The 27,283-nt window shown below is 35.2% G+C and overlaps 1 protein-coding gene across 2 annotated transcripts in view; it reads left to right on the top strand.

Annotated features, from left to right (window-relative positions):
• ACBD3 (acyl-CoA binding domain containing 3) overlaps window positions 1-27,283 on the top strand; it is a 50,630-nt gene that overhangs the window by 7,146 nt on the left and 16,201 nt on the right. For both annotated transcript variants that reach the window (XM_044676565.1, XM_044676564.1), the window contains exons 2-3: window positions 24,315-24,456; window positions 25,239-25,379. In XM_044676565.1, the coding sequence (XP_044532500.1) occupies window positions 24,315-24,456; window positions 25,239-25,379 (283 nt within the window). The remainder of the gene's footprint in view (window positions 1-24,314; window positions 24,457-25,238; window positions 25,380-27,283) is intronic.

The raw sequence follows: 27,283 nt of genomic DNA, 5'->3' as shown, positions 1-27,283 counted from the left end.
GTGGGAGCAGATTTCTCTATTCAAGACTTGCCCACTTTTAGCTATGCAGCTATAATTATATAACTTACTGTCAAATTCTTTAAATAGAGGTTTCAGAAATTTTTTAGGAAGTGTAAAGTCATTACACTAACAAATTAAGCAAGAATATAACCTAGAAGCTGTCTCTTGAGTCACTTAGGACACTATTGCATGCTCCATTTACCATATGAATAGGCCATTGAATAAATGAAAGTGTGTGTATGTGTATATATTGTTTTCCTCTCATGTGCATTTTCAGTAAAGTTGCCTAAAATTTGGCAACTTTGTCAGTTGACTTCTTTTGCTGCTTCCAAGCCCTTTTAAGCTAATTTTTTAAAGGTAAAACAATCTGAATTGCATTTCATTATTGATGTTCATCAATTTTGCTGAAAATTTGATTCTAACTCTTATGCCTTTATTTCTTCTTTACCATTTCCATTCCCATCATCTTAATTCAGGGTCATAACTTTTGGAGGCTAAAGAAGGAGTACTTTTGTTAATTAAAAAAACTATTAGAAGTATTTTCCTGTTAAGGACCACAGTGTTATATTTTTATCCTTTGAAAAAATATTCTCTTGTGAGTACCTAGTATGTTCCTAACTTAAAAGTCTTTAATGTTTCAAAAACAAAATTGTTTTATTATGAAGTACAACCAAAACAGTTAAAACTTTCTGGGTCTCAACTTCATGACTGAAAGAATAATAATTTTTTGAGAGGTTTGTTGTTTTCTTAAAGAATCAGAAAGCAGGCACTTAACTGTTGTAAAATCTTAAAATTATTCTGCTGGTGATTTGAGAAAACTATTACTAGGATTAGAAATAAGGTATAATCATAAGCAAAGGTAAACTTTTATTTAATCTTTTTTATTCTTTCCTGATTTTAAAATCTAAGATGAAGATTTATAAAATTATACAATGGCTAATTTAACAAGCACATGGGAAAAGAAAACCAGAGGAAAAAATGGAAACTTTTATTGATCAAGTCTTTAAGATCAAGATGTTACCCATACTCATTTTATAGTACAATAATATCAAATATGATAGTCCCTGATATCAAATGACAAAACAAAATATAACAAGTTTTTAAGAATATGCTCTACCACTGAACAATGAGCTTAAAGCTAGGATAGTGGAATAGAAGAGGCATCTAGATGGCACTGTGGATAGAGTGTTTGGATTCAGAGTCAATAAGACCTAAATTCAAATTCAGCCTCAGGCACTTACTAGCTCTGGGACTTAGGGCAAGTCACTTGACCTCTGTTTGCCTTAATCCACTGGAGAAGGAAGTGGCAAACCACTTTGACCTCTTTGCCAAGAAAACTCCACAGTTAGTATTGGTATGATATGGTCCATTGAGTCACAAAGTTAGACATAACTAAACGATGTCAAAAATTACAGTAATAAACTGATTTTGTTTACATGGGAATAGGTAGTGAGGAAGCATATTTGAAAACAGATTGGGAATAAGGAATGAAAGAGAGGCTGAAGACTTGCAAGGTTTACAGAAGTCTAATATTCCTATGTCAATGAATGCTTTCTTTGAGAAAATAAGAAGATATTAGATATGACGAGCAATGCATACCATTACAAACAATGAAATCGACTATATTTTACAGACTTGAAAAGAATCATTGATGTGGGAGCCACTGATCAAACAACTGTCTGTGTGCAGTTAGATTTTTTTAGAGTAGACATTAGACTTGGGGAATAACTGGAAGGATAATGGTGTATGGCAGCCTCTCTGGTCAACCTTTACAATTTTGCCTGCATCTGTATTCATTTTCTCTAGCTCACTGGTGAGACTGTGGAGTTAGAATACTGCTTGCTCCCCATTGCCACTCCAGGGTTTTTCTCATTCCTCTATTACTTAGTACCTGCTCTTCCTCTTGAAGTTCATGCTTTTTATAGCTAACACCCTATCAGAGTCTTGGTCTCTGTTGTCTATAGATCCCTAGGTCACTCTGTTCTGTCTTCAATTAATTTGGTACCTGGCTTACAGATTTTCTCTCCTCCCCAACTTCTGCCTTTATCCTAGGGAACTTGATAATACTTAACATACCAGGGTATTGATTCTCTCAAATACCCTGATCATTCACTTCCTCAATCTGCTCACCTTCCACCTCACCTCAGCCACACGTGACCTTTATAATCATACCTTTGATCTTCCCATCATCCACGAATGTACCGTACCCATGTTCAAGAATTCTGAAATCCCCTTATTATCCTTTGGTGTTTTATCACTCTTCCTTCTCTTATATAACACTACTTTTCCTCCTTACTGGGACCTATAATCTTTTGGCCCCCCTGTTTCCTCTCCTGCATTGGCTACTTCTTTGTCTTAATTCTTTGGTGAACCAACTACATGGATACTCCTTATTTGAATCTATCCTCCTTATATATATTATCAGTTATGCCCTTCATATTTACATGCTACCTATTGAAAGTGAAGAAAATTACATAACCTTTGGGTCCATAAATTTACGTTCTATAATTGCTGCTAGGCAATCTTGCTATGCCTCTCTTATCACCTCACTACCCCTCTCTCCACTGTGGTTCTTCTAGAAGTTTTCATCACTCCTTGAACCTACCGTGGATTCCTCCCCTCTGTTATAACTGAACCCTGGTCCTTAATTTTCATAGAGTTTATTAATATTTACTTGAATAAGAGAAGGCAGAGAGAGAAAAATCTATTCTAAACTAACCATGTGATTATTTCTTCACATGACTCCTTCAGCCACCTTCCTTTCACCGTGCACCCAAACAAATAAAGAGCCCACTTCCTGGAACCACCTCTTTTATTTTTTCCCTTTTACCCCAGATCGATATCCCACTCCTTTCCAGGGCAAGTGTCACTGACCTGTGAACCATGCTTTGAGTGCAGGGATGCAGGTCTGACCCAAATGCATGATCCTGGGACGGGGGTTCCCTTCATATACCTCCTCTACTGTCTCAGCTGAAATCCTTGTATCATATTTGTGCCCCCCAAAAATGAGGCTTTTTGATGCGAACTCCCTCCTATCTTCCTCTTTATTACTCCAGTGCCTTCTGCCACTTTCTTTTCCTCCATCTCATCTAACATGATGAAGTGGCCTTCCTCCATATGAAGGCTAACCCCTACCTGTTGAAGTGATCTCATTCCATTTTATATATTTCAACAGACTGCTCACTCTTTTATCCCCACTCTTTCATTCATTTTCAGTCTCTCAATGGGCTCATTTTCTGTTGCCTACAAACATGTTCATGTCTCTCATTCTGAAAAAAATCCTCACTTGATCCTTCCATTCCTGCTAACTATTGACCTTTAACTCTTCCCTTTGTAGCTGAACTCTTAGATAGGTGTCTCCACTTTTTCTCCTCTCACTCCCTTCTTAACTCCTTAAATCTGGCTTCCAACTTTATTCCTTTGAAACTGCTCTTAGTTGCCAAATCTAGTGGCCTTTTTTCAGTTCTCTTTTTCCTTGAGATCTCTTCAGCCTTTGACCCTTGTCCACTCTCTCTTTAGGTTTTGATACACCACTCTCCTGGTTTTTATTCTACCTATTTGACTGCTGCTTCTCCATCTCCTTGGCTGGGTCTTTCTCTATATTATGCCTTCTAATCATAGGTATCCCTCAGGGTTCTGTCCTGGACCCTCTTCTCTTTCTCCTCTGTTACTAGTTCACTTTATGTTCTCATTTAGCTCCACTTTAAATCACTATCTCTTTGCTGATGATTTTCAAATCCATCTATCCTGCTCCAGTCTCTATTCAGGTTTCAATCTCACACATTCAACTTCTTTTCAGACTTCTCAATCTGAATGTCTAGTGGACATCTTAAAGTCAATACAGTGATTCCCCCACCTATTGTGGGAGTTACATTCCAGAGACCTCCTCAATAGGTGAAAATCCGCCAAGTAGCGGTTATTTTATTTTATTACATATATTTATATTTTAAGGCTTTATAAACCCTTCCCACTCTTATTAACTTACAGTCACTGAGCCAATCAGCTCCCAGGATACAGAACACAGTGCTGTGGTTGGTCACCTTTCCTTTCATCAGCCAATAGTGTGCTGCAATAAGTATAACTCCATAATACAGAATTAGATATATATTTTGAAAAAACCCTCCATACAGTGAGGCTGATAAGTGAACCACAATGTAGTGAGGGACAATTCTATGTCCAAAACAATTATCTTTCCCTGTAAACCCTTATCCCCCTACCCCCATTACTATAGAGGGCAACATATTTTTCTTCCCAGATTCTCAGGCTGGAACCTAGGAGTCAAACTGGATTACTTGATATCTCCTACCCCCATATTCAAGCTGTAAGGCCTGTCTAATTTCACTTTTGTAACATCTCTGGAATGTTCCCCGTGCCCCTTCTCTCCTCGACACTGCCACCAGCTTGATACAGGCCCTCATCATTTTATACCTGGATTGTTTCAGTAGTCTGCTGGTGAGTTTGCCTTTGTCAACTCTTCCCCATTCCACTGAATCTTCCATTCAGCCATTAAGGTGATTTTTTCCAAAGCACAGGCCTGATCATATCTCTGCCCCTACTCAAACTCCAGTGGCTTTTTTTTTGTCTCCAGGAGAAAATGCAAAATGTTATTTTTCAAAGCCTCATCTTCTTACACCTTACTATTCCAGGCAGCTTCTAAGGTCAGATTTGAACCCCAGATCCTCCTGACACTATTCACTGTGCCATTGAGAAGCCCCTCTTTTTTCTTAAAAGTTTATACTATGGGGGCACTGGGTAACTCAGTGGATTGAGAGCCAGGCCTAAAGATGGGAGGTCCTAAATTCAAATCTGGCCTCAGACACTTCCCAGCTATGTGACCCTGGGCAAGTCACTTAACTCCCTAGCCCTTACCACTCTTCTGCCTTGGAATCAATACTTACTGTTGGTTCTAAAGTGGAAGATAAGGGTTTTAAAAAAAGGATATACTATATTCAGTAGATTATTGTCAAAGCTGATCTGTTTGTCTTTTCAAGTCACACCTAGTGTCTATTGATTGCCTACTCAGGGTCAGCCTGGGGATTCCAAGAAAGGCAAAAACAGTTCCTACTCTCAAGGAGCTCATAGTCTAATGGGGAAGACAACATACAAACAAGATATATACAGAAATAAGTTGGGGTGCAGTTTTAGAGGGAAAATACTAAGATCAGGAGAAGTGGGAAGGATGTAAAGGAGAGTGAATTTTCTTTGCATTTGAAAGCAGAATTTTTAAATGCTGGTTGTTGTTTTTTTGTTTGTTTGTTTTGTTTTGCATTTTCAGAGGCAATATACTCATCCTGGAATTACCTGTATACCACTGATAAAATAAGTCAGGTAAAACCTAGATGGCATAGTAGATGGAGTGCTGGGGCTTGAGTCAGGAAGATTTGAGTTTAAATGCAGCCTGACACTTAATATCTTTGTGACCTGAGGCAAGTCATTTAACTTCTGTTTGCTTGGATTTCCTCATGTAAAATGGGGTTTATAATAATACCTACTCCTAAGGTTGATGTGAGAAATATTAGTAAAGTACTTAGTACTAGTGCTATATGAAATTATTTTTATTGTTATTATTGCCAATCCCTAGCCTTCTGAGTAGCAAATTTGCATGGAATTAGAGTATTATTTTTTTAAGTTCACTTTCAGTAAATAGTCAAATGTCTTCAGTGCATGGCGGTAGGGTTACAATAACATGCAATTTTATGGTTCTTTGCCGCTTATAAAGTGTCAAATACTGGGTTTAGTGATATAGTTAATAGAATACTAGATTTGGAAACTGAAAGTTTTTTCTAATCCTTCCTCAGATATTTACTAGGTGTGTGACCATGGGGAATTTACTTAACATTTGTTTGCCTTAGTTTCCTTATCTGTAAAATGGAAATAACAATAGCAACCTATTTCTCAAGAATTATGAGGATACAATAACATGTAAATTGATGTATAAATGTTAGCTATTGTTTATTTTGCAGGTGAGGAAACCAAACAGTTATTTAAGGTTGCATAGCTTGCAAGTGTGATGCGAGAATGAAAACTCTAGGTCTTTTTACTTAAAAAATAATGTCTTCCTATTACATGTACAGTTCTTTTTAAATATTGTTGGTTTGGTTCTTGGATTTTTTTTTTTAACCCAAAAGATAACTATCTTCTCTGGGACTACAATAGTAATAGTAGGGGATTCTGCATTATAAGAAGTTGGAACAAATCCTAGTCTATTGAATTCTCATCCAGCTTTTAATTTCCTAAAAATCTTGGCATAAATTAAGATAGTTCATCTGGGTTCTGAAACACAAAAAGACTCAAAAAGGAATTCTGAAACCCTACCTTAGAATTGTATGTTTTTTTAACAGAATTTTATTGCAATTGTTTTGCAGATACATTTGCTACGAATATGAATTGAAATATATCACTTCCTAATACTGAACCAAATGAAAACATATTTGTGTTTACATTCTACATTTTAGAAGATTTTTTCTTTTTTATATACTTTTTCCAATTACATGTAAAAACTAACATTTGTTTTTAAAATTGAGTTCTAAATTCTCTCCCTTCCCTTTCCTCTCATTGAAAAGGCAAGCAATTTAATAAAGATTATGCATGTATAGTCATACAGAACATTTCCACATTAGTCATGTCCTGAAAGAAAACAGAGACCAAAAAAAAATGTAAAAAATAGTATGCTTTGACCTTGCCTTCAGTCTCCATCAGTTCTTTCTCTGAAGGTGGATTGCATTTTTTATCATAACATCCTTCACATTGTCTTAGATCTTTGTTGTTGAGAATAGATAATCATTCACAAATGATCTTTGTACAGTATTGCTATTATTGTGTACAAAAGTCTCCTGGTTCTGTTTACTTTACTTTGTATCAGTTCATATAAGTATTTTCCAAGTTTTTCTGAAAACATTCTGCCCATCATTTCATCAGTAGTATTCCATCACAATCACATATCACATTTTGTTCAACCATTTCTCAATTGATGGGCACCTTTCTGGTTACATTTCTTGTAACCAGGAAAATACTTGCTATAAATATTTTTGTAGGTATAGATCCTTTTCCTTTATCTTTTTTTGATCTCATTGGGATTTAGACCTAGTACTGGTATTGCTAGTTCAAAAGATTTGAAATGCACAATTTTATAGCCTTTTGGAAATAGTTCCAAATTGTTTTCCAGAATGACTGGATCAGTTTACAAACTGCACCAATAGTACATTATTAATCCCATATTTCCCACATCTCCTCCAACATGTCATTTTCCTTTTCTGTAATTTTACTCAATCTGATAGGTGTGAAGTAGCACTTCAGAATTGTTTTAATTTGTTTTCTTTACTTAATAGTGATTTGGAGCATTTTTTTCATGTGATTATATATCATTTTGATTTCTTCTTTTGAAAATTGCCAGTTATCCATTGGGGAATGACTTGGAGTTTTTAAATTTGACTCACTTTTCTATATATTTGAGAAATGGGGCCTTTATCAGAGAAACTTGCCATAAAATTTTTCCCCCGTTTTCTTCTTCTCACCTTGCCTGCATTTGTTTTGTATAAAAACTTTTAAATTTTATATAATCAAAATTGATCCATTTTGCATCTGATAATGCTTTTTTTATTTGGTTATCAGTTCTTCCCTTTTATTATGGATCTGACATATGTCCATGTTTCTTTAATTTGCTTATATTATTACCCTTTATGTCTAAATCGTGTACTTATTTTGTTTGTATTTTGATATATGGTATGAGATGTTGGTTTATACCTAGTTTCTGCCAAATTGCTTTCCAGTTTTCCCAGCTGTTTTTTTATTAGATAGTGAATCCCAAAAGCTGGGATCCTTGCATTTATCAAACATTAGGTTGATGTGGTCATTTCCTGCTATGTATTTTGTACGCATTCTATTCCACTGATGCACTACTTTATTTCTGAGCCAGTACCAAATTGTTTTGATGATGACCATTTTGTAATACAGTGAGATCTGGTAATGTTAGGCCATCTTTCTTCACATTTTTCCCTCCATTAATTCCCTTAATATTTTGACCTTCTAAATTTTGTTTTTATTTTTTTCTAGCTCTTTAAGAAATCTTTTGATATTTCAATTGGTATGGAGCTGAATAAGTAATTTGATCTAGGTAAAATTGTCATTTTTATTATATTGGCTTAGATTATTCATGAGAAATTAATAATTTTCCAGTTCAGATCTGACTTTATTTGTATGAAAAATGTTTTGTAATTGTGTTTATATAATTCCTAGGCTTGTCTTGATGGGTAGAGTCCCAAGCGTTTTATATTGTATTTTTAAAAACCCTTACCTTCTCTCTTTGAATCAATGCCAAATAGGTAGAAGAGTGGAAAGGGCTAGCCAATTAAGATTAAGTGATTTGCCCTTGGTCACATAGCTATCAAGTAACAGAGGCCAGATTTGAACTCCTGTCTCTAGGTCTGAATCTATCCACTGAGCTGCCCTGTTTATAGTGATTTTAAATGACTTTTCTCTCTCTGTCTTTTGCTTTTGGACTCTTTGGGTAATATATGGAAATAATGATTCTTTATGTGGGTTTATTTTATATCTTGCAACTTTGCTAAAGTTGTTTGTTATTTCAGCTAATTTTTTTGTTGATTCTCTAAAATGTTGCCATCACATCATATGCAAAGAATAATTTTGTTTCCTCATTACCTTTTCTAATTTCCTCGATTTATTTTTCTTATTGCTCTATCTGGCATTTTCAGTACAGTATTGAATAATAGTGTTGATAATAAATATCGTTGCTTCATTCCTGATTCTGTTAGGATACAGATAATGCTTACTTGTGGTTTTAGATAAGTACTACTTATTATTTTAAGTAAAGCTCCATTTATTCCTTTGCTTTCTAGGGTTTTTAGTAGGAATGAGTGTTGTATTTTGTCAAAAAGTTTTTTCTGCTTCTATTGAGATAATATGATTTTTTGTTAATTTTGTTATTGATATGATCAATTATGCTGATAGTTTAACTAATAGTGATTTAGCCCTGCATTCCTGGTACAAATACTATCCAGTAGTAATGTATCTTTGTGATATTTTGCTGTAATCTCTGTGCTAGTATTTTATTTTAAATTTTTTCTTATCAATGTGTATTAGGGAAGTTGGTCTATAATTTTCTTTCAGTTTTCACTCTTCCTGGTGTAGGTATCATCACCATATTTGTGTAATAAAAGGAATTTGCTAGAACTCCTTTTTGCCGATTTTCCCAAAGAGTTTACATGGTATTGGAATTAATTGTTCTTTAAATGGTTGGTAGAATGTAATTGTGAATCCATCTGGTGCTGGGAATTTTTTCTTAGGAAGTTTGCTGATGACTTGTTCAATTTCTTTTTCTAAGATCAAATTAAGTATTCTATTTCCTCTTCTGTTAATCTGGGCAATTTGTATTTTTATAAATATTCATCCATTTCACTTAGATTGTCAGATTTATTGGCACATAATTGAGCACAATAGCTCCTAATAATTGCTTTAATTTCCTCTTCATTAGTGGTAAATTTATCCTTTTCATTTTTTATGGTAATTGAGTTTTCTTCTTAATTTTTAAAAAATCAAGTTAATCAATGGTTTAGGTTATTGATCCCTTCCATCCCTCCCCATAAAACCAGGTCCTAGTTTCATTTGTTTGATGTTTTTCCCCAGTTTTATTACTATCTCTTTGATTTTCAGAACTTCCAATTTAATGTTTAATTGAGGATTTTTAATTTGTTTTTTTTCCTAGTTTTTTTTTTTTAAGTTGCATGTTCAATTCATTGATCTGCTCTTTCTCTATTTTATTGATGTAGGTGTTTAAAGATACATATTTTCTCTTACGTTTTGGCTGCTTCCCATAAAGTTTGATATGTTTCTCATTGTTGCCATTCTCTTTAATGAAATTATTGTTTCTATGATTTGTTCCTTGATTCATTCATTCTTTAGGATTAGATTATTTAGTTTTCAATTAATTTTTAATCTTATGCTTCCATGGCCTTTTAGTAAATGTAATTTTTATTACATTATGATCTGCATTTAATATTTCCACTTTTTTGCATTTATGAGAGTTTTATGCTCAAATACATGATCGGTTTTTGTATACTTTCTGGTTATATTCTATTTAAATATGAAGTCTAATATATAGTAGTGTTTGAAGTAGTATTTAAAAAATAAAGTTTCAGTAATTAATTACCCTTGAAGACTAAATCTTAAAACCTTAAGTTAATTCTGTTCCAAATTCATACTTTCATTATTACTAGATCGCTTTCATGATATGAAGATAGGGATCTTTTCAATCAGTCAAAAGAATAAACCTTTAATAAGTGCCTAAGATGTACCAGGCATTGGGATAAAAAGTAAAAAGTAAAAGCAGTCCCTACTTGCAAGAAGCTTACATTCAAAGTACTTAGTACCCAATCAGTACTGATGCCATCTTATACAAATTAATGGTTTCACCTAACATTTGTATTAAAAAATAGGATCATAAGATTTCAAGCTGAAAAGGACTTTAGAGGTCATCTATTTTAGCCCAATTCTCTGAACTGAGATAAGTAGGCTAAGATTACACAGTAGCAGAACAGAATCCAGGTCCTATGATTTCAGATCTAGCACTCTTTACACTACAATGGACTGTTTCTTCAAGATACAATTCCAATCTATTGGAGGTTATAGTCTTAATAGGGGATCAGATCAGACATGTAATATACAGTATGTAGATTTTTTTAAATGTCATTTATTTATTTGTTTGTTTGTTTGTTTATTTTAAGCCCTAAGCTTCTGTGTATTGGCTCCTAGGTAGAAGAGTGGTAAGGGTGGGCAATGGGGGTCAAATGACTTGCCCAGGGTCATACAGCTGGGAAGTGTCTGAGGCCAGATTTGAACCTAGGACCTCCCGTCTCTAGACCTGACTCTCAATCCATTGAGCTACCCAGCTGCCCCCCAGTATGTAGATTTTAAAAAAAAGGAGTAAATAGGGCTAGAATTATTGCTGGAATGGATTGAGGTAAATAAATACCAAATAAAAGTAGAATTTGAGCTATGATTTTAAAGTCTAGAATCAAGGATTGAGATAATTTTTGGAGGGGAGAAACTCATATTTTTTTTCATTTCTTATTGATAAATTCTTGTTGAAGTACAATTCTTAAAAACATTTAATCAAAACAATAAAAAGGTGGGAATTATCCACATCTATCATCCTTTTGTCCATATATACACACAAAAAGGTAAAATTTGTGGCACTGACAAGATAGGAATAGTGCTCATTGTGTTTAGCTTAAGTTTTGTTGCCATTTAATGCCTTATTTTTTATAAGTAGTTGCAGTACGTTTGTATTTTGGGTTTACTTTCTTTATTTTGATTTCATGTCTTCCCATGTTTTTGTGAATTCTTCATGTTTGTTATTTATGGTCCAATAATATTTCATTGCTGGTGAAGATTTCTAAAATCACAGGATCATCTATTTATAGTTAGAAGTGCCCTCAATTCACAAATTTTCAGCAATTCACTAATTTCTAACTTTTAAAATTACAAATTGTGCTGCTTTGAATATTTTTGAATAAATTGTTTATTGATCAGGAGAAAAGCATGATGTGGTGGTGGAGAACTCACCAGGAACAGAGCCTAATTTTAAGAGTTTTTTAAGTTAAAAGAAAAGGAAAAGGCTGGAAAATGAACAAATTTAAAAAAAAAAGAAACTACATAGAAAGTTGTTTTTGTGATGTAGAAGACCAAAACCCAAACTCAGAAGAAAGCAACAAACTCAAATTCTGTTGCATTCAAAGCCTCCAAGAAAATATGAATTGTTCTCAAGCCCCAAAAGAATTTGTAGAGGAGGTGAAAAATGATTTTAAAAATCAAATAAGAGAGGTAGAAGAGAAATTGGGAAAAGAAATGAGAGTGATACAGGAAAATCATGAAAAAGGAATCAGAGGAGGCACCAAAAAAATCTTAAGAAATTAGTACCTTAAAAAACAGAATAGGCCAATTTGTAAAAGAGGCACAGAAGTCCACTGAAAAAAATTCCATAAGAAGCAGAGGTAGTCAACTGGGAAAAAAATATACAAAAATGCAATAAAGAGAACTCTTTAACAGGCAGAATTGGCCCTTTGGAAAAAGAGGTACATAAATTCACTGAGGGAAAGAATTATTTACAAAGTAGAATTGGCTAAATGGAAAAGGAGGTACAAAAGCTCACTCAAAATCATGTCTTTAAAAATTAGAATTGGACAAATGGAAGCAAATGACTCCATAAAATATCAAGAAGCAATCAAAATGAGTCAAAAGAATGAAACAATAGAACAAAATGTGAAATATCTCATTGGAAAAACAACTGACCTGGAATTTGAAAAGATCAAAAAAAGAGCTTAGACATCTTTCAAGAAATTATCACGAAAAAACTGTCCTGATATTATAGATTCAGAAGGTAAAATAGAAATGGAAAGAATCTACCAATCTTCTCCTGAAAGAGATCTCAAAAGGATAAATTCCAGAAGTATTATATCCACAATCCAGAATATCAAGTCATGAAGAAAATATTGCAGGTAGCCAAAAAAGAAACAATTCAAATATCATGGAGCTACAGTCAAAATAACAAAAGATTTAGCTACTTCTACATTAAAGAACCAGAAAGCCTGGAATCTGATATTCCAGAGGGCAAAGGAGCTAGGACAGTGATAATGGCAGACCTTTTAGAAACAGAATACCAGGCCCTGCCCCCACCCCAGATCTAGTGCTAGGCATGCCCTCACTTCTTACCCCTCATGGAGAGGGAAAAAGTACTCCCATTGGCCTGCTGGGTGGAGGCTTGGGTGAAGTGAGGAATGGCTTCAGCAAGTGTAGAGGTGGGAGAGGAGTGGTCCAAGTGCTCTGCTCCAGCTCAGGCACCTGTGAGCTGCCCACTTTACCCCCCAGTGTGCTCCCATTGGGCTGCTGGGCAGAGGGACTGATGATGTGAAAAAATGTCATCAGGTGCAGTGGAGAGGGGGAAGGAAGAAGCTCTGCTTGAGTCCCTCTGCTTTTCTAGTAACAAACTTTGGGGGTGGGGCAGCCGCATCCCCACAGAGTGCTCTGCATGTCATCTTTGGCACCTGTGTGCCATAGGTTCACCATCACTGAGCTAAGACTTCAACCAGGAATTACTTCACCAGCAAAACTGAGCATAATCCTTTAAGGCAGTGATGGGCAAACTATTCCCCTCAGCCAGATCCAGGCCATAGTTTGCCCATCACTGCCTTAAGCAATTCTCTAATCACTACATCTGGATGTGGGGGCGTAGTGATTAGGGAATTGCTTAAGGCAGTGACAGGCAAACTGCAGCCTGGATGGCCTGTGGGGAATAGTTTACTCATCACTGCTTTAGGGCGGAAAACAATTATTCAATGAAATAGAGGATTTTCAAATATTTCTGATGAAAAGACCAGAGCTGAATAGAAAATTTGACTCTCAAATACAAAACTCAAGAAAAGCATAAAAAGATAAACAGGAAAGAGAAATTAAAAAATATTCATTAAGGTTAAACTATTTACATACCTACATGGGAAGATAAACCTTGTAATTCCCAAGAACTTTATCATCATTGGGGCAGTTAGAAGTACTGTATAGGATGATATCTTAAAAAATAAACTGAAAGAATGAGAAAGATGAATGTATTGGGAGAAGAGAAATAGAATGGGGTAAATTATCTCACATAAGAGAGGCATGAACATTTTTACAGTGGAGTAAAGATGGGGGAGGCAGAGAGGGGAGCACCTGAACCTTACTCTTATCAGAGAGGGAAGAGCATACACAATTAATTGGATATAGTAATTGAAATGTAAGGGTTAAAAATTAAGGTTGGACTAAATATAAGAGAATGTGGTCACCAAAATTAATATATCTCAAGTCAAATGACTTTTTAGCAGCTTTATTTACAAAATAGGGAGAATAAAGTAGAGAAATGTGAAGGAGAGTAGAGTAGGTATCTATCCTATCACAGTAGATAATTACTCTGGCCCGGTTTGAACCAGGCAGTGCTCATTAACCCTCCACAGGAAGACCTTCAGCTGCCTCCCCAGAAATTAATCTCTCCAGAAGCCAGGAAAGGAGTCAGCCTTTTCACTCACCTGTGTGGTAGTCTAAAGGGAAGATCTAAGAGCAGCCTTACCAGAAGCAGTCCGAAGTCCCAAGCTGGAGCTCCTCCAAGGCCAAGTTCAAAGGAGAAAGTGTAGGAAGTAAGTTAGGGATAGAGTATATTTCATGGATTAGCTTAAAGAGGATAATTTGGATACAAGCTTACAAATATATGCAAAAGTGCCTTTTGGATAGGAAGTTAAGGGTTTTTATAGTACCTTTTTCCACAGTCCCTTCCTGTCCTTTCTTCAACTTTATGGGGACAAATTGCCATCTATCACTTTCCTTAAAACTGCCCAGGGGGCAGTCAGTTGTTTCTGAGTTGTCACCCACTTTAGCACTTGGGTTGTGGTCCTTCCCCACTTAGGCATTAACTAGGGTGTATTTGCTTCTAGAGATTAAATTTAAAAGTTGGGGAAGGGAGAGTTAATCCCATCTTCATACTTCTCACCTTAAAGGAAAGTAGGAGGGAAAAAAGGAGAGAAGAGAAGAGGAGTGGAGCTGATAGAAAAGAAGACAATTTGGAGAATGTGATAGTCAGAAGCTAAATACTTTTGAGAATGGGCTGAATGAAAGAGAAAGAAAAGGATAAAGGGGGAAATAGGGCAGAAGGTAATACACAGTCATGATGTCATAAGGCCTTGTTTCTAATATATAGAGAGAAATGAGTCAAATGTATAAGAATACAAGTCATTTCTCAATTGATAAATGGTCAAAGACTATGAACAGGCAAAGTAATTAAAGCTTTAAATTAAAGTTATGCAAAAAAATGCTCTAAATCATATTAATTAAAGAAATGCAAATCAAAACAACTCTGAGATACCACCCCATGCTTATCAGATTGGCTATTATGACAGAAAAAAGAAAATGACAAAACTTTGAGGGAATGTGGGAAAATTGAGACACTAATACACTATTAGGGGAATTATGATCCTATTCAACCATGGAGAGCAATTGGACCTATACTCAAAGGACTGTAAAACAATAAATATACTCTTTGACCCAGCAATACCATTTTTAGGTTTGTGCCCCCAGAGAGATAAAAAACAAAAAGGGTAAGGAACTATGTATACAGTAGTATTTAAAGTAACTCTTTTTGTGGGGGCAAAGAATTTGAAAGTGAGGGGATACCCATCAGTTGGGGAATGACTGGGCAAATTATAGCATATGATTATAATACTATTGTGTTATAAGAAATGATGAGCTGGAGGAACTCAGAAAAGCCTGGAAACACTTACATGAACTGAAGCAGAATGAAGTAAGTAGAACCAAGAGAATATTGTATGTAGTGACAAAATACTGTACAAGGAACAACTGTAAATAAATTAAGCTATCCTTAGCAATACAATGATCTAAAACAATCCAAAAGGACTCTTGTTCAAAAATGTCATTTTCTTCCAGAGAAAGAATTGATGGTGTCTGAATCCAGATAAAAGCAAACTTTTACATTTTTTTCTTGATTTTTTGTTTTGATTAATATGGAAAAATATTTTACATGATTGTACATGTAAAATCTATATGAGATTTCTTACCATCTCATCAGGGAATGGGGAAAATATTCAAGACTCAAAATTCTTTCCAGAAATATTGGAAACTTTTTCTATATAATTGAAGGAAAATTAAATTAAAATAAAATAATTAATTCACTTGAATATGCAGAAGTATTGGGCAAAATCTTAAGGGAATATATGTGTGGTAGAGGAGCAGCATGGAAGAGGAGGTAAAATGGTATATTTATAGTCTAAAAGACCTGGGTTTCTTGTTCTGGGACCATGGATAAAATCACCACCTCTCAGTCTTGTTTTATCCTCTCCGAAACGGAGATGTTAATACTTTCATGACTACCTCAGAAGATTGTTTTAAGTCTCAAAAGAATATGTGTAAAGTGCTTTTGAAAGCAATAAGAAGTTACTATTGTTCTGGTTCACATTAGTATCCTGAGTATGTGTTCACTTATTGGTGAAGAGAGTAGGAGAAGAAAGATTGCTATTTCATTGCTGGAGCTCTTACGGAACTTGGTTGATATTCTGAAATATAGAACCAGGAGTTCTTCCTCTGCAAGGTTTGCTAGATTTTTCAAGTCAGATAAAACAGTTTTGCAGCAAAGTATCTGGTCAAATATGGTACTAGCCCAGTTAATGGATGCGAAGGTGACTCCAGGAAGTCCTCTCTGTCTCTTTATTCCTGGAATAAAGCAGGGTTAGTTCTAGTCAATTTGATATTTGAAAATTATTCCAGTGGATAATTTTTTCATTCTTTTGGCCTAAGCCCAGTCAGTATAACATCAAAGCCCGGTAATTGAATTGGCTTCTTAGGGATCAGACTTATTAGAGCCACCTTATCAATAATTTTCACTTTTAAAAAATTGAATGATGAAATTTTGTTTTTGGCCTTTCTCCCAAACTATATGCATTAAATAAGAGATCATTTACTTAATACTTTAAGGTTTGCAAAATACTTGGTTACAGAGGGTTTTTCATTTGATTCTCACAACAGTCCTATCTAATACACATAGATCTACAGTTGGAAAGAACTCACAAGTCATCTAGTCCAACTTCATTTTACTGATGAAGAAACAGGTCCAGGAATGTTAAGTAACTTGGCCAAAGTTGCACAGGTATCAGAGGCAAATAAGTAGCCACAATAGCAAGTATTAGCTTCATTTTGTAGATGAGGAAATGAGGCCCAAAAAAGATGAAAATTGCCCATGGTCACTGAACCTGTTAAGTGTCTGAGGTGAAATGTGGACTTTGTTACCTTTATGGTAATAAGAATGGAGAGTTAAAATGCCAATCTTCCCCCAAAAGAAAGAAAAATAGCCAGATCTTTTAAGTTAATTATTTGGTGACAGATTCAAATAGTTTGCTAAGAGATTACCTTGGTGTCAAATAACAAGACTATTTCTAGGTTTCTGCGAGTGTTACCTTTGCTCCTCGATTCTGTAGTTTTCTTAAACTAGTGACTTTTTTCATTTCGCTACGGTTTTGTTTCACTTTTAGGTAGCCTTTGATAGTGTTCATGCTGTACTCTTTGCCTCCTTGTGGGTGTTTTCAGAGCTGTGCAACATTCTTACCCATATCCTATTACTCATTTTGTTTTCTGTGTGTGTGTGTGTGTGTGTGTGTGTGTGTGTGTGTGTGTGTGTCTTATTTTAGTATAAATGATCATAAGGGTTTTGTAGCACTCTTCTATGGTTTATCATTAGAAATATTGATCTTTAAAATACATTTTAAATATTTTAATACTATTGAACCTCTTTATAGAAACATAAGCATGTATCTGCATTATAGATGGATGGGAGAAAATTATGCTATCAGCTATGTTTCTGCGTGTGGCTTTAGAGAATTTTTTTGAAAATTCATATACTCATCAGCTCCTTACTTTCCTCATTTGTAAAATGGGGTGATAGATTAGATGAGTTCATAGGTCCCTTCCAGCTCTAATTACCATCTTTCTAGGTAGCATAGTATATAGTGCAAAGAGCCTGGAAACTAAAAGGCCAAAGATGGACCTAGTTCTGACTTTGCACGTCTCTTAATGAACTTTTATAAAGTGGAGAAAATGCCCATCTGTATAAGATTCTTAAATGAGATCATTGTTGGGAAAAATTTTGAAAACTAGCATGCTGCATATAACTCTAAGGTGTGGCTTTTATCCTTGTTTACTGTGGAAGTATCAAGTAAGAAAGTTAATCCTAGCTGTTACACAACAATTTGAATTTTGGCTTGTGGTTTTCTTTTCAGTGTGATTAAGATTACCAATTAAAGACTACTGATGTAAATCTGAGGGTTGGTAAATAGAGATTTTAAAGTATTTCTTCATGCATAAAATTGTGTCCTGGAGTTATTTTACATAAACATTTTTCTCTTACCATTAAATTTTTTCAGGTACATTTTGAATGTGAGTGAATGAAAAATAGTGCTTCCACCCCCAAGCCCCTTCAAACTTTTTTGGGGGAAATGATAATTTAACAATAGAATATACCATTGAAACTTGATGATTAGTATTCCCTGTTTATTTGCTTAAAGTACACATTGATATGTCCCTTATAGGGAATAGTGATTGGTTAGGATTTCCTTAATCCAATTTTGTTTTTTCTTTTAATTGACAAAATAGAAAAAATAGTCAAAGGTAACTAATGATTGAGATGGATAGGTTTTGAGTTTAATAGTTCAAGATACTCATACAGCATCAAATATATCTTTGCAAACTAGTTGTCTTGTTAAAGGTATAAAAAGCTGAAACTATCATATTAGTTCAATTTATCCCATGTCAAGTCAGGCCTTTTAACTGTCACATTGGAAAATAAGTGTACACATAGGCAAACTAGCAAATGAGAACTGTTCAAGTGGGAAATTCTTGATTCAAGACATGAACGATTTTACTATTAGCTTGAAAAAGTCAACTTTTTAGAATTGTGACTTATGTAAACTGAAGTTTTATTACAAATTTTAAAATCCATGTAATTGTGGCATCCATAGAATTTCAAGGGACTCCAGTGACTTTTATTGTCCATCATGTACCCAGGAGATGAATCAGCAGCATGATAATAGAGGAAAACTAGGACTGGAGTTAGGAGAGATCACCTATGTTTAAATCATGGCTCACTAAATTTGTGACCTTTTCATTTCTTTAAGCCTCAGTTTTCTCATCTGTAAAATGTGTGTAAATGGAATTAGCTCATCCTCATTCATTGTTTAGACTCTAGCCACCTGGAATAATGTCACCCCACCCAACTTAGAATTAAGTGGGGAGGGAGGAGGTCTGTTACCCACACATGATAGTAAGTAACAAATCAAGAACAAGGGACTGCCCTTTGGGCAGTCCAAAACAGTGTTGAGACTGCCATTTGTCCACTTGAAATTGGAGGTGGATGCAGGAAGTGATGAAAGATGCCATCTTTTAAATATGGTGGTAACTTCCTGTGGAGGGGAGTTGGCATTCTGAACTTGGTGTGGAAGGATCTCTGGTGAGATCTCAGACTGCTTCCCTCTTTAGATAGCATATTTCATTTTTAGTAGCTCTAAGTATTAGAGTATTCCTTCTTAATTAATATTAGCCAAAGTCTGCCTTTATTTAAATTTTGTCACACAACAGATCTAATCCTTTATGTTAGCCCTTTAGCTATTCAAAGATAATGATCATATCATATTTATCATTTTTTACTCTCCAAGTGAAATCTCTAGTTTCTTCAACTGTTAACTCATGTGATGTGATAGTGCTTTGAGGTCCCTTAAAATTCCAGTCATCCTTCTGTGGACATGTTTTAGTTTTAATGTTAGTTTTCCTGTTAAAATGTGACTTCCAGAACTAAACACATTATTTCAGATCTGGTCTAACCAATACAGGAAATAGAGATATTGTCACTGTCTTTGAGCTTCTATTTATGCAACCAAAGAAATTAACCTTTTTGGCAGCCTTTTTGCATGGTTGATTTATGTTCCAAATGTTTTTCTCCCCACTGTTGTCAAAGCTTTCTTTGCCCTGTCATTGAGCAATATTTTTGAGGGAGAAAGAAGGAGAAATAAACATTTAGGACTTTTAATTCCTGTTTAACTTTTGGTTTATCTCCTCATTTTTCTAGCCTGTCATTTTTTCCCTTGGAACCTAGGAACTATTTCCCCCAGTGTATCACTGTCTCTAAAAGCATGTTAATGGCATTTCTTTCCATGCCTTTGAAAGAAATTGTTTACCAGAACAGAGTGAAGGATAGAACTGTGCAGCAAACCATTGTAAAATTTCTTCCACATTAAGATCAGTCTATTAATACTCTTTGGTAATATAACCAGTGTTCATCTAACCTATACTAACATCTGATCCACATTTCTGCATTTTGTGTTTAAGAAATTTCTTGAAATTTCTTGATCATGCATCTTTATTGAAAGCCAAAATTTACATGGCCAGTTTTTCCTTAATCTTTCTGTTTAGCAAGCCTACAAGGAAGACATTTGACTTATTTGGCTTGATTTGTTCTTAGTGAATCCATGCAATCTCATAGTTATTGCTATTTCCCTTTTTGAGTACTTAACAAGTCAGCTTTTTAATATGCTTTTAGAATGTTGCCTGGGATCAACTGTTGGTTGCCAAAATTGTTTGCCAAATGTAATAGTTAAAAATTTGGTTTGATAAAAATAATTATGTTTAAAAGAAAGAATTGTGGTTGCCATATATAAAATTAACTTCTTAAGTCAAAATGTTAATAGCTCTTGATAATTTAATTTAATATAAATATAGTAAAAGGAGGGAAATATATGAGGGTGTTAGGGTTCAGAATGAGTGGCCTCCAGAGGAACACACGAGACAATGCAATCAAAGCAGGAGAAAGCTTTATTGCCAGTACGCACTGGGGAAACTCAGCAAAGAGAGTCCCGAGGGGGCATTTAGAATAAGGAATATATATATATATATATATGTTTCTGGGATATAGGTGCCTTTGTCTTAGGGTTAGCTAATAGCTAGACAGAGGGAGTAGGGATGCTTCCAGGTGCCACAGGATATGATTCTTAATCTTCAAGGCTGTTCTGTCTAGGAATCTTCAAGGCTGTTTCATCTAGGGGCCCTGGGGCTTCCAGCCAGGAGTTGTCCCTAGGACTGTGAGTCAGAGAGATAACTGCCCTGCTTGAGTCGGGCATGATGTTATCCAAAAAATCCCCTGCTTAATTGCTAAGTTTAGCTTTTTGGCTATAATATTCTTATAAGCTATAAGCTATAATATTTCTATAAGCTTTTTTGGCTATAACAAGGGAAGTAGAAAATATTTCCTAGCTCCTATCCGAAGAAATTCAGCTTACTCCCCAACAAAGTTCTGATCTCCACATGGAAGTCCAGTAGCCTCTTCAACAAGGGTCTCACCAGCATAAGCCTCTTCCTTCAGCTCGAGTCACAACCCTGAATCTATGCATTGTAGAATGCTTTTTTGGCCCAACTCACCAGTGCCGAATGTATCTTCATAAAGTGCCTCAAAGAATGAATCCCAGAAAAAGCCTCCTCTTCTGAATTCCTCCTAAAATGCCTCCTCAGGAGTCCTGGAACTGGCTTTTTATAAGCAATTTCTCCATGTCACTTCCTGTCTCTCTCCCACCTGACAGGAACCAATCATAACCTTCCCAATTTGCCTGGCACTGCCCAAAGGGCAGTGCTTGTGGTCTTTGGGGGTGTGAACTTTTTTTAGTAAAAGGCTCTTCTAAGTAAGTGTGAAAGGAGAGGTACTTCAAATTCTTGATTGATTAACTTAAAATAGCCAAAGGGAATAAAAATTCCATTTCACACACATTAAGTTTACTAGTCTGTAGACTGGAATAAGTTGGTCCAACTCATCTTCCAGCATACACCTAGGGTGCCTGACAATTATTTTTCTCCTTGTCATTGAGAAGCAGGCAGTTCAACTGTCAAGGCTTGCAGGGTCATTCCCTCATGCCAAATGTTTTGGACTCATTTAAAGCATCTCAGTGTTCTTATTCTCCTTACTTATACTTGATTCCAGTGTTCTTTTAACTGTTTCTTTTTGAGGGAGAGTGTCAATATAAAAGCATTTATTGAGCTCCTTCTATGCTCTAGGCACAGAGCTAGCATAGTGGATATAGGGCCTGAAAATAAGGGTGATCTAGGTTCAAGTCTGGCCTCTGTATGTACAGTACTGGCTAGGTAACTGTGGACAAATAATCTCTCTGTGAGTCAGGCCAACCCTCAGAGACTTTAAATTGCAAATTAGATGCTAATCTGCTTTGGTAGAGGGAGTTTCTTCACCTATAATTGCCTTATACTAAGGAAGAAAATCATTATGCCAAGCAGTATGCAAAGCTAAGAATACAGAAATAATCCCTTGTCTTCAAGAAGCTTACATTCTCTCCAGGAAATGTGTGTGTGTGTGTGTAAAAATAACTGTGTATTAAGTAAATACAAGTTTAACTTGGAGGTAGATCATGAAAGCTATGTAGGAAGTGACTCAGCTTGCATTTTTAGGGAAGCTAAGTATTCTAATAGGGATAGGTGAGGAGGATATTCCAGGTGGGATAGAGAAAGAATGTTGTGTATATATGTGTATCTTTCTGTGGAATATTCTGGTTTTAATGTTAGTGTTCCTGTTAAATATAAATGAAAAAAGAAGAGAAATATAGTGAGAAAGTATTTGGTTGGGCTGTACTTAGAGAATTGTGAAGAATAAGAGTATATAAATGAGCTTGGAAAGATAGACTGGAGCTGTACTGTGAAGTTTTAAATGCCAAAGAGGCTTTTGTATTTGATCAAAGGGATCCACTAAAGCTTATTGGATTGGGAACTGACATAGTCAGATTTGTACTGAAGGAATACCACTGTGATAGCCATGTGGAGGATGGATTAGAGAGAGGGAAGAGACAAGATGTAAGCAGACCAATTAGGCTTTTGCTGCAATACCAAATCAGCTAGTTTGGTAACCTTGAGTGGAGAGACAGGAATGAATGGGAGAGATGCTGTGGTTGAATTAACAAGGCTTGGCAACTGAATAGATATGTCTAAGGAATAATGAGGAATATAAGAGGAATGCCAGGATGATAACCAGAGTGATTAGAAGAATAGTGATGTTCTTTACAGAAAAAGGAAGTTAAGAAGAGGAGTGAACTTAGGGGAAAAGATACTTTTGAATTGTAGATGCTTTGAATGAGAACAAAATAGTATTTGATTCATTCTACATAATCTTCTTTAACCCTAATTATTTACTATCTACTCCAGTCAGCCAACCTCTTCAGACATCATTTCCCTTTTTTTTAAACCTTACCTTCTAACTTAGGAATGATTCTAAGACAGAACAACAACTAGACAATCAAAGTTAAGTGACTTGGGTTATACAGCTAGGAAGTGTCAGAGGCCAGATTGAACCACATCCTCCCCTTTCCATACTTCAAGCAAACTATTATATCAAAAAAGTCTGTTAATAAGAAGTGTCCCAAATCCTCTTCAGACTTCTCTACAAAAAAGAGAAATGAAGATCCATTCTCATTTCTCTTTATTGGGACCAAGTTTGATCATTGTAATTTCATAACTTTTTCCTTTTATTAACATAGTTTGCTATTATAACATAAAAGAAAACCAGAATATTTTTTTTTTTTTTTGCTATTGTGTATGTCCTTTCCAGAATTTTCATCTTAATGTTTCTAGCTAGGGAATCTATCTTTTCTCTGAACTTTTGGAAATAGTTTCACCAAAGTCTGGGTAGGGTATTTTTTGAACATGTTTGTTATTTCCATCTTGGCTATCACAAGGCCTTAGGATAAGATAATTTTCTGGTTCTCCTTTTCAGTCAATTCTTTTCTGGATGGAAGTTAGGTCTCATGTGACAGGGTACATTATTGCTTCTGCAGTTAGGCAGTCATCAAAAGTCACATCAAGGATTTATCAAGTGCTTTTCTTTCAGAGGATTGGAAGATTCAGCAGATATGGACTGCCACACCTCATAAGTATCTCCTGCCTCTATGTCAGTTTTATTATCTGTATCAGGAACACATGTCTTTCTTTTTTAAAGCTAAGTTACCTGTAGTATGATCTCACCATGTATCAACCCAAAAGTGCTCTCTACTGCTTTTCCCTCTTATTTTGTTGTATTTCCACACAATTCAATATCTTCTTGACAGACAGTACTAACTTATTTAACTCAACTTATGTTTGGAAAATAATCTTTGAACTCTGTTTTTGTTTTAAAGACTTTAATCAAGCTTTTTTTCAATTTTACAGGTTCTTTTTTGCAGGCGGGCCACTCCAGTGTCAAATGGACTGCTTCCAGTATATAGGCCTTAATCACATATACTGCCATGCAGCCATGACACTATTCTCTAATGTAAAAACTAGTATTAGGACATAGGGGTGAGTGGATCTGGTTTTGTCATTAGGTTTGAGGTTAAAGAATAACCCTGTTTTCTTAACAAAAATAAGATGGTTTGGTGGCATAGCTCCTATATTGAGATTTTAGTGCATGTTTCTGAACATAATGAATGTGTTATTATAAATTTCTTTTTTCAAATAACTAATTTATTATGAATTTCAAACAATGACAAAGCCAGTTAAGCTTATATTTACAAATATTTAAACTTAAACCTTCAACAAGCAGCTATCCATAACTTATAAACTACCTCCCATGGCCTCCTTTCATTGTCTTTGTCCATTTGACTCTATTAGCGTATGTATATTGTCTTTTTATGTAGTTGCAGTCTAGTATCATATTTTGTGTATATGTATGTTTTTGTTTTTGTTTTTTTTTTCAGATAAAGATGGCAAAGCATTTCATCCTACTTATGAAGAAAAACTAAAACTTGTGGCACTGTATAAGCAGGTTCTTTGGGGCCCGTGTAATCCAGATACTTATCCTGAGGTTGGATTTTTTGATGTGTTGGGGAATGACAGAAGGTAACATGGATTTGCTACTTGAGGAATTTAATGAAAATGCCAGTGAGATCTACAAGACAAGCTGACTGGGAAAGGAATTTGACTTAAATTCAGTAGCTGAAAAAATGTTTTGGAGTCAACTTATTTTTACCTGTATTTTCTGGAGTCTTCAAATGTTTGGCTTAAAGATGTTTTGGGCCAGATATTGTGTAAGAACCACTATTCTAGTTATGAATATAAGACAAGTATAGTTTTACTTGATTTTTCCTAACCAAATATTATGGAACAGACTTTTTAATTATTTTCATTTTAATAATTTGATACTATCATGTTGGATGTCAAAGATCTTTCCAATCTAGGCCCTGATTTACTTAACAAGGTTATGACAGAAGGGAAAATTATCCATTTTTTTCTTAAAGCCCTAAGTTAGTAAAATTACTGATACAAGATAAGAAAAATAAAATCTGGTAACTTTTTGCCTGTGAAAATTGATGTTTATGGAAAATTGATGTTCATGATCTGCCTTAAGATAAACCTCTGGACCAAAATGGTTTGATACCTGAAATGTACTCTTATGCAAAGGTTATATGTAGTATAAATAATATAGTAAATAGTCATTTATTTTAGTAAATAGATATAAGATTTCATTTGGGAGGCAGGGTTGGGATGTTATGACAAAACAAACATTTTATTACTCCATGGGATTCATTTTAGTGGCAGTTGAGAATTGTTCCATCTTAGGATCATTTTTAAGATAAATAAAATTCCCTTTAACAATGGTGATTGTTGTTTAATTTTTACAGGAAAGAATGGGCAGCCCTGGGAAATCTGTCTAAAGAGGATGCTATGCTAGAGTTCGTCAAGCTGCTAAATAGATGTTGCTATCTCTTTTCAACATATGTTACATCCCATAAAATAGAGAAGCAAGAACAAGAAAAAAGAAGGTGAAATTTAAGGGCACAGAATTTTTTTCTAGTCCTATTTGTGTTGATGATTTAGCCTAAGGAACATTGGTTATATATCAAATAACTTTTCTCTTAGAATCTCTGTCTTGTTGCATTTGTTTCTCTTCCCAAAATGAGCTAGTGTTTTGGAATTACTGCTTTTCCTCTAATTTGGTATAAAAGATTATGGCTATCTAGCTCATCTGTAGAGGTGACAGATTTCTTTTTTTTCTGACAGTAATTTCATGATAACCTTTTATTTCATAAAAACTTGAACCTTCAAACCACTTTCTTCACTCCAATTCACTCTCCACTCTTCGTCAAGACTAATTAAGTTATATTTCATATAATTGGCTATGTTAATTAGTAGGTTTAGTTTAGTCATTCATGTTGATCTGATTTGGTTAATTTTGAAGGCCTTGACTACTTAAGCAAAAATGTTTTAAATGCCTGTGATGTTCAAAGGGTAGGAATACAAAATTGAAAATTTCCCTGACCTCAGAGAGCTCATATTCTACTGAATGACATGTATAAATAATATACACAAAAACACAAGATAATTTTAAGAAGGAAAAGCATAACAATGAGAGAAATTGGGAAAGGCCTTGTATAGAATTCAGGTGACCCCTGAACTATATTGGGAACTGAGGAGAATACAGTAGTACTCACATGTCTATGTGGGGCATATGTTACAAGACTTACCATATAGATGGCTGAAACCTGCTGATCCCATATATACTTGGTTTGTCTCCATGTTCCCATCCCTTGGCCAGGTGCTCTTGCCTTCCCCCTCAAAAAAAAAAAACCTTTAAAAAAGTGAACATGGAAGTAGGATAGAGGTACAGACCAATTCTGTAGGCTGATTTCTGGTGTTTTGTGAGTGAACCTTCTGTGTTTTTGGTTGATCATACTTAACTGAAAATTAACTGAAAGTGAAAACTGCAGATAAGGGGACCCTAATATATGAGCTAAGCATGAGATTCCATAGTTTCCTCAAGTATAAAATGAGTAAGTTGGATTAGTTGGCCCCCTGAGAAGCCTCTTCTAGCTCCAGCTTTCAGATCTTGCCATCTTCTGACCACTTTGGCACAGACATGGAGGTTGGCTATAGAATGCTTCATTCTATAACCATAGAAAGGCCTAGCAGATCAGTTTGATTAGTAATATGAAATAAGATTGGAGAGGCAGTTGGGAGCCATATTATAGAAGGCTGAGGATTTTAAATTTTAGCTCAGAAGCAATACAGAGCTATTGAGGATTTTTGAGTATGAGAGTATCATAGATTTGTGTTTCATGAATATTAGTTTGTCAGGAGGATAGATTAGGGGGCAGGGCAGATGTCAGAGACAAGAGCCTTTTATAGTCACCTCAATGAAAAGTAATTAGAACTAAACAACCAAACTAGAGATTGTGTGAGTGGAAGAAGGGGGACTAATGTGAGAGAAGTGGAAGTTGAATTGGTAAGAGTTTTTTCATCTGTGAATGGAAGTGGTGCTTAAGGGAGAAGGAAGTCATGGATGACCCCAAGGTTAGGAATACTTGGAAAGATTCCCTCAACAAAGTTGGCACATGTAAAGGAAGGTTGGATTTGGAAAGGAAATATGAGTATTCTTTTAGATATGTTAATTTTGATATACTTTCAAGATATTGAGTGAAGATCTCTAGTAGGTAGTTAGTAATGAGGGGGAGAGATTAGGGCTTGGTCTATTGATTTGCGAATCATCTGGAATATGCTGATGAGACCTCACAGAGGAAAAGTATATAGAGAGAAATAAATAAAATAAGGCCCAGGACAGAGCCTTCAAAGGTGCATAATATATGTAGCGGGTAGGAACTGGATTATGATCCGGGAAAGAAGATGCTGAATTGAGGCTATATAGGGAGAGGGGAGAGTACCCAGAGGA

This window comes from Gracilinanus agilis, chromosome 4, assembly GCF_016433145.1.
Source record: "Gracilinanus agilis isolate LMUSP501 chromosome 4, AgileGrace, whole genome shotgun sequence".
Lineage (NCBI taxonomy): Eukaryota > Metazoa > Chordata > Mammalia > Didelphimorphia > Didelphidae > Gracilinanus > Gracilinanus agilis.
This window is presented reverse-complemented; position numbering and strand designations above follow the sequence as displayed.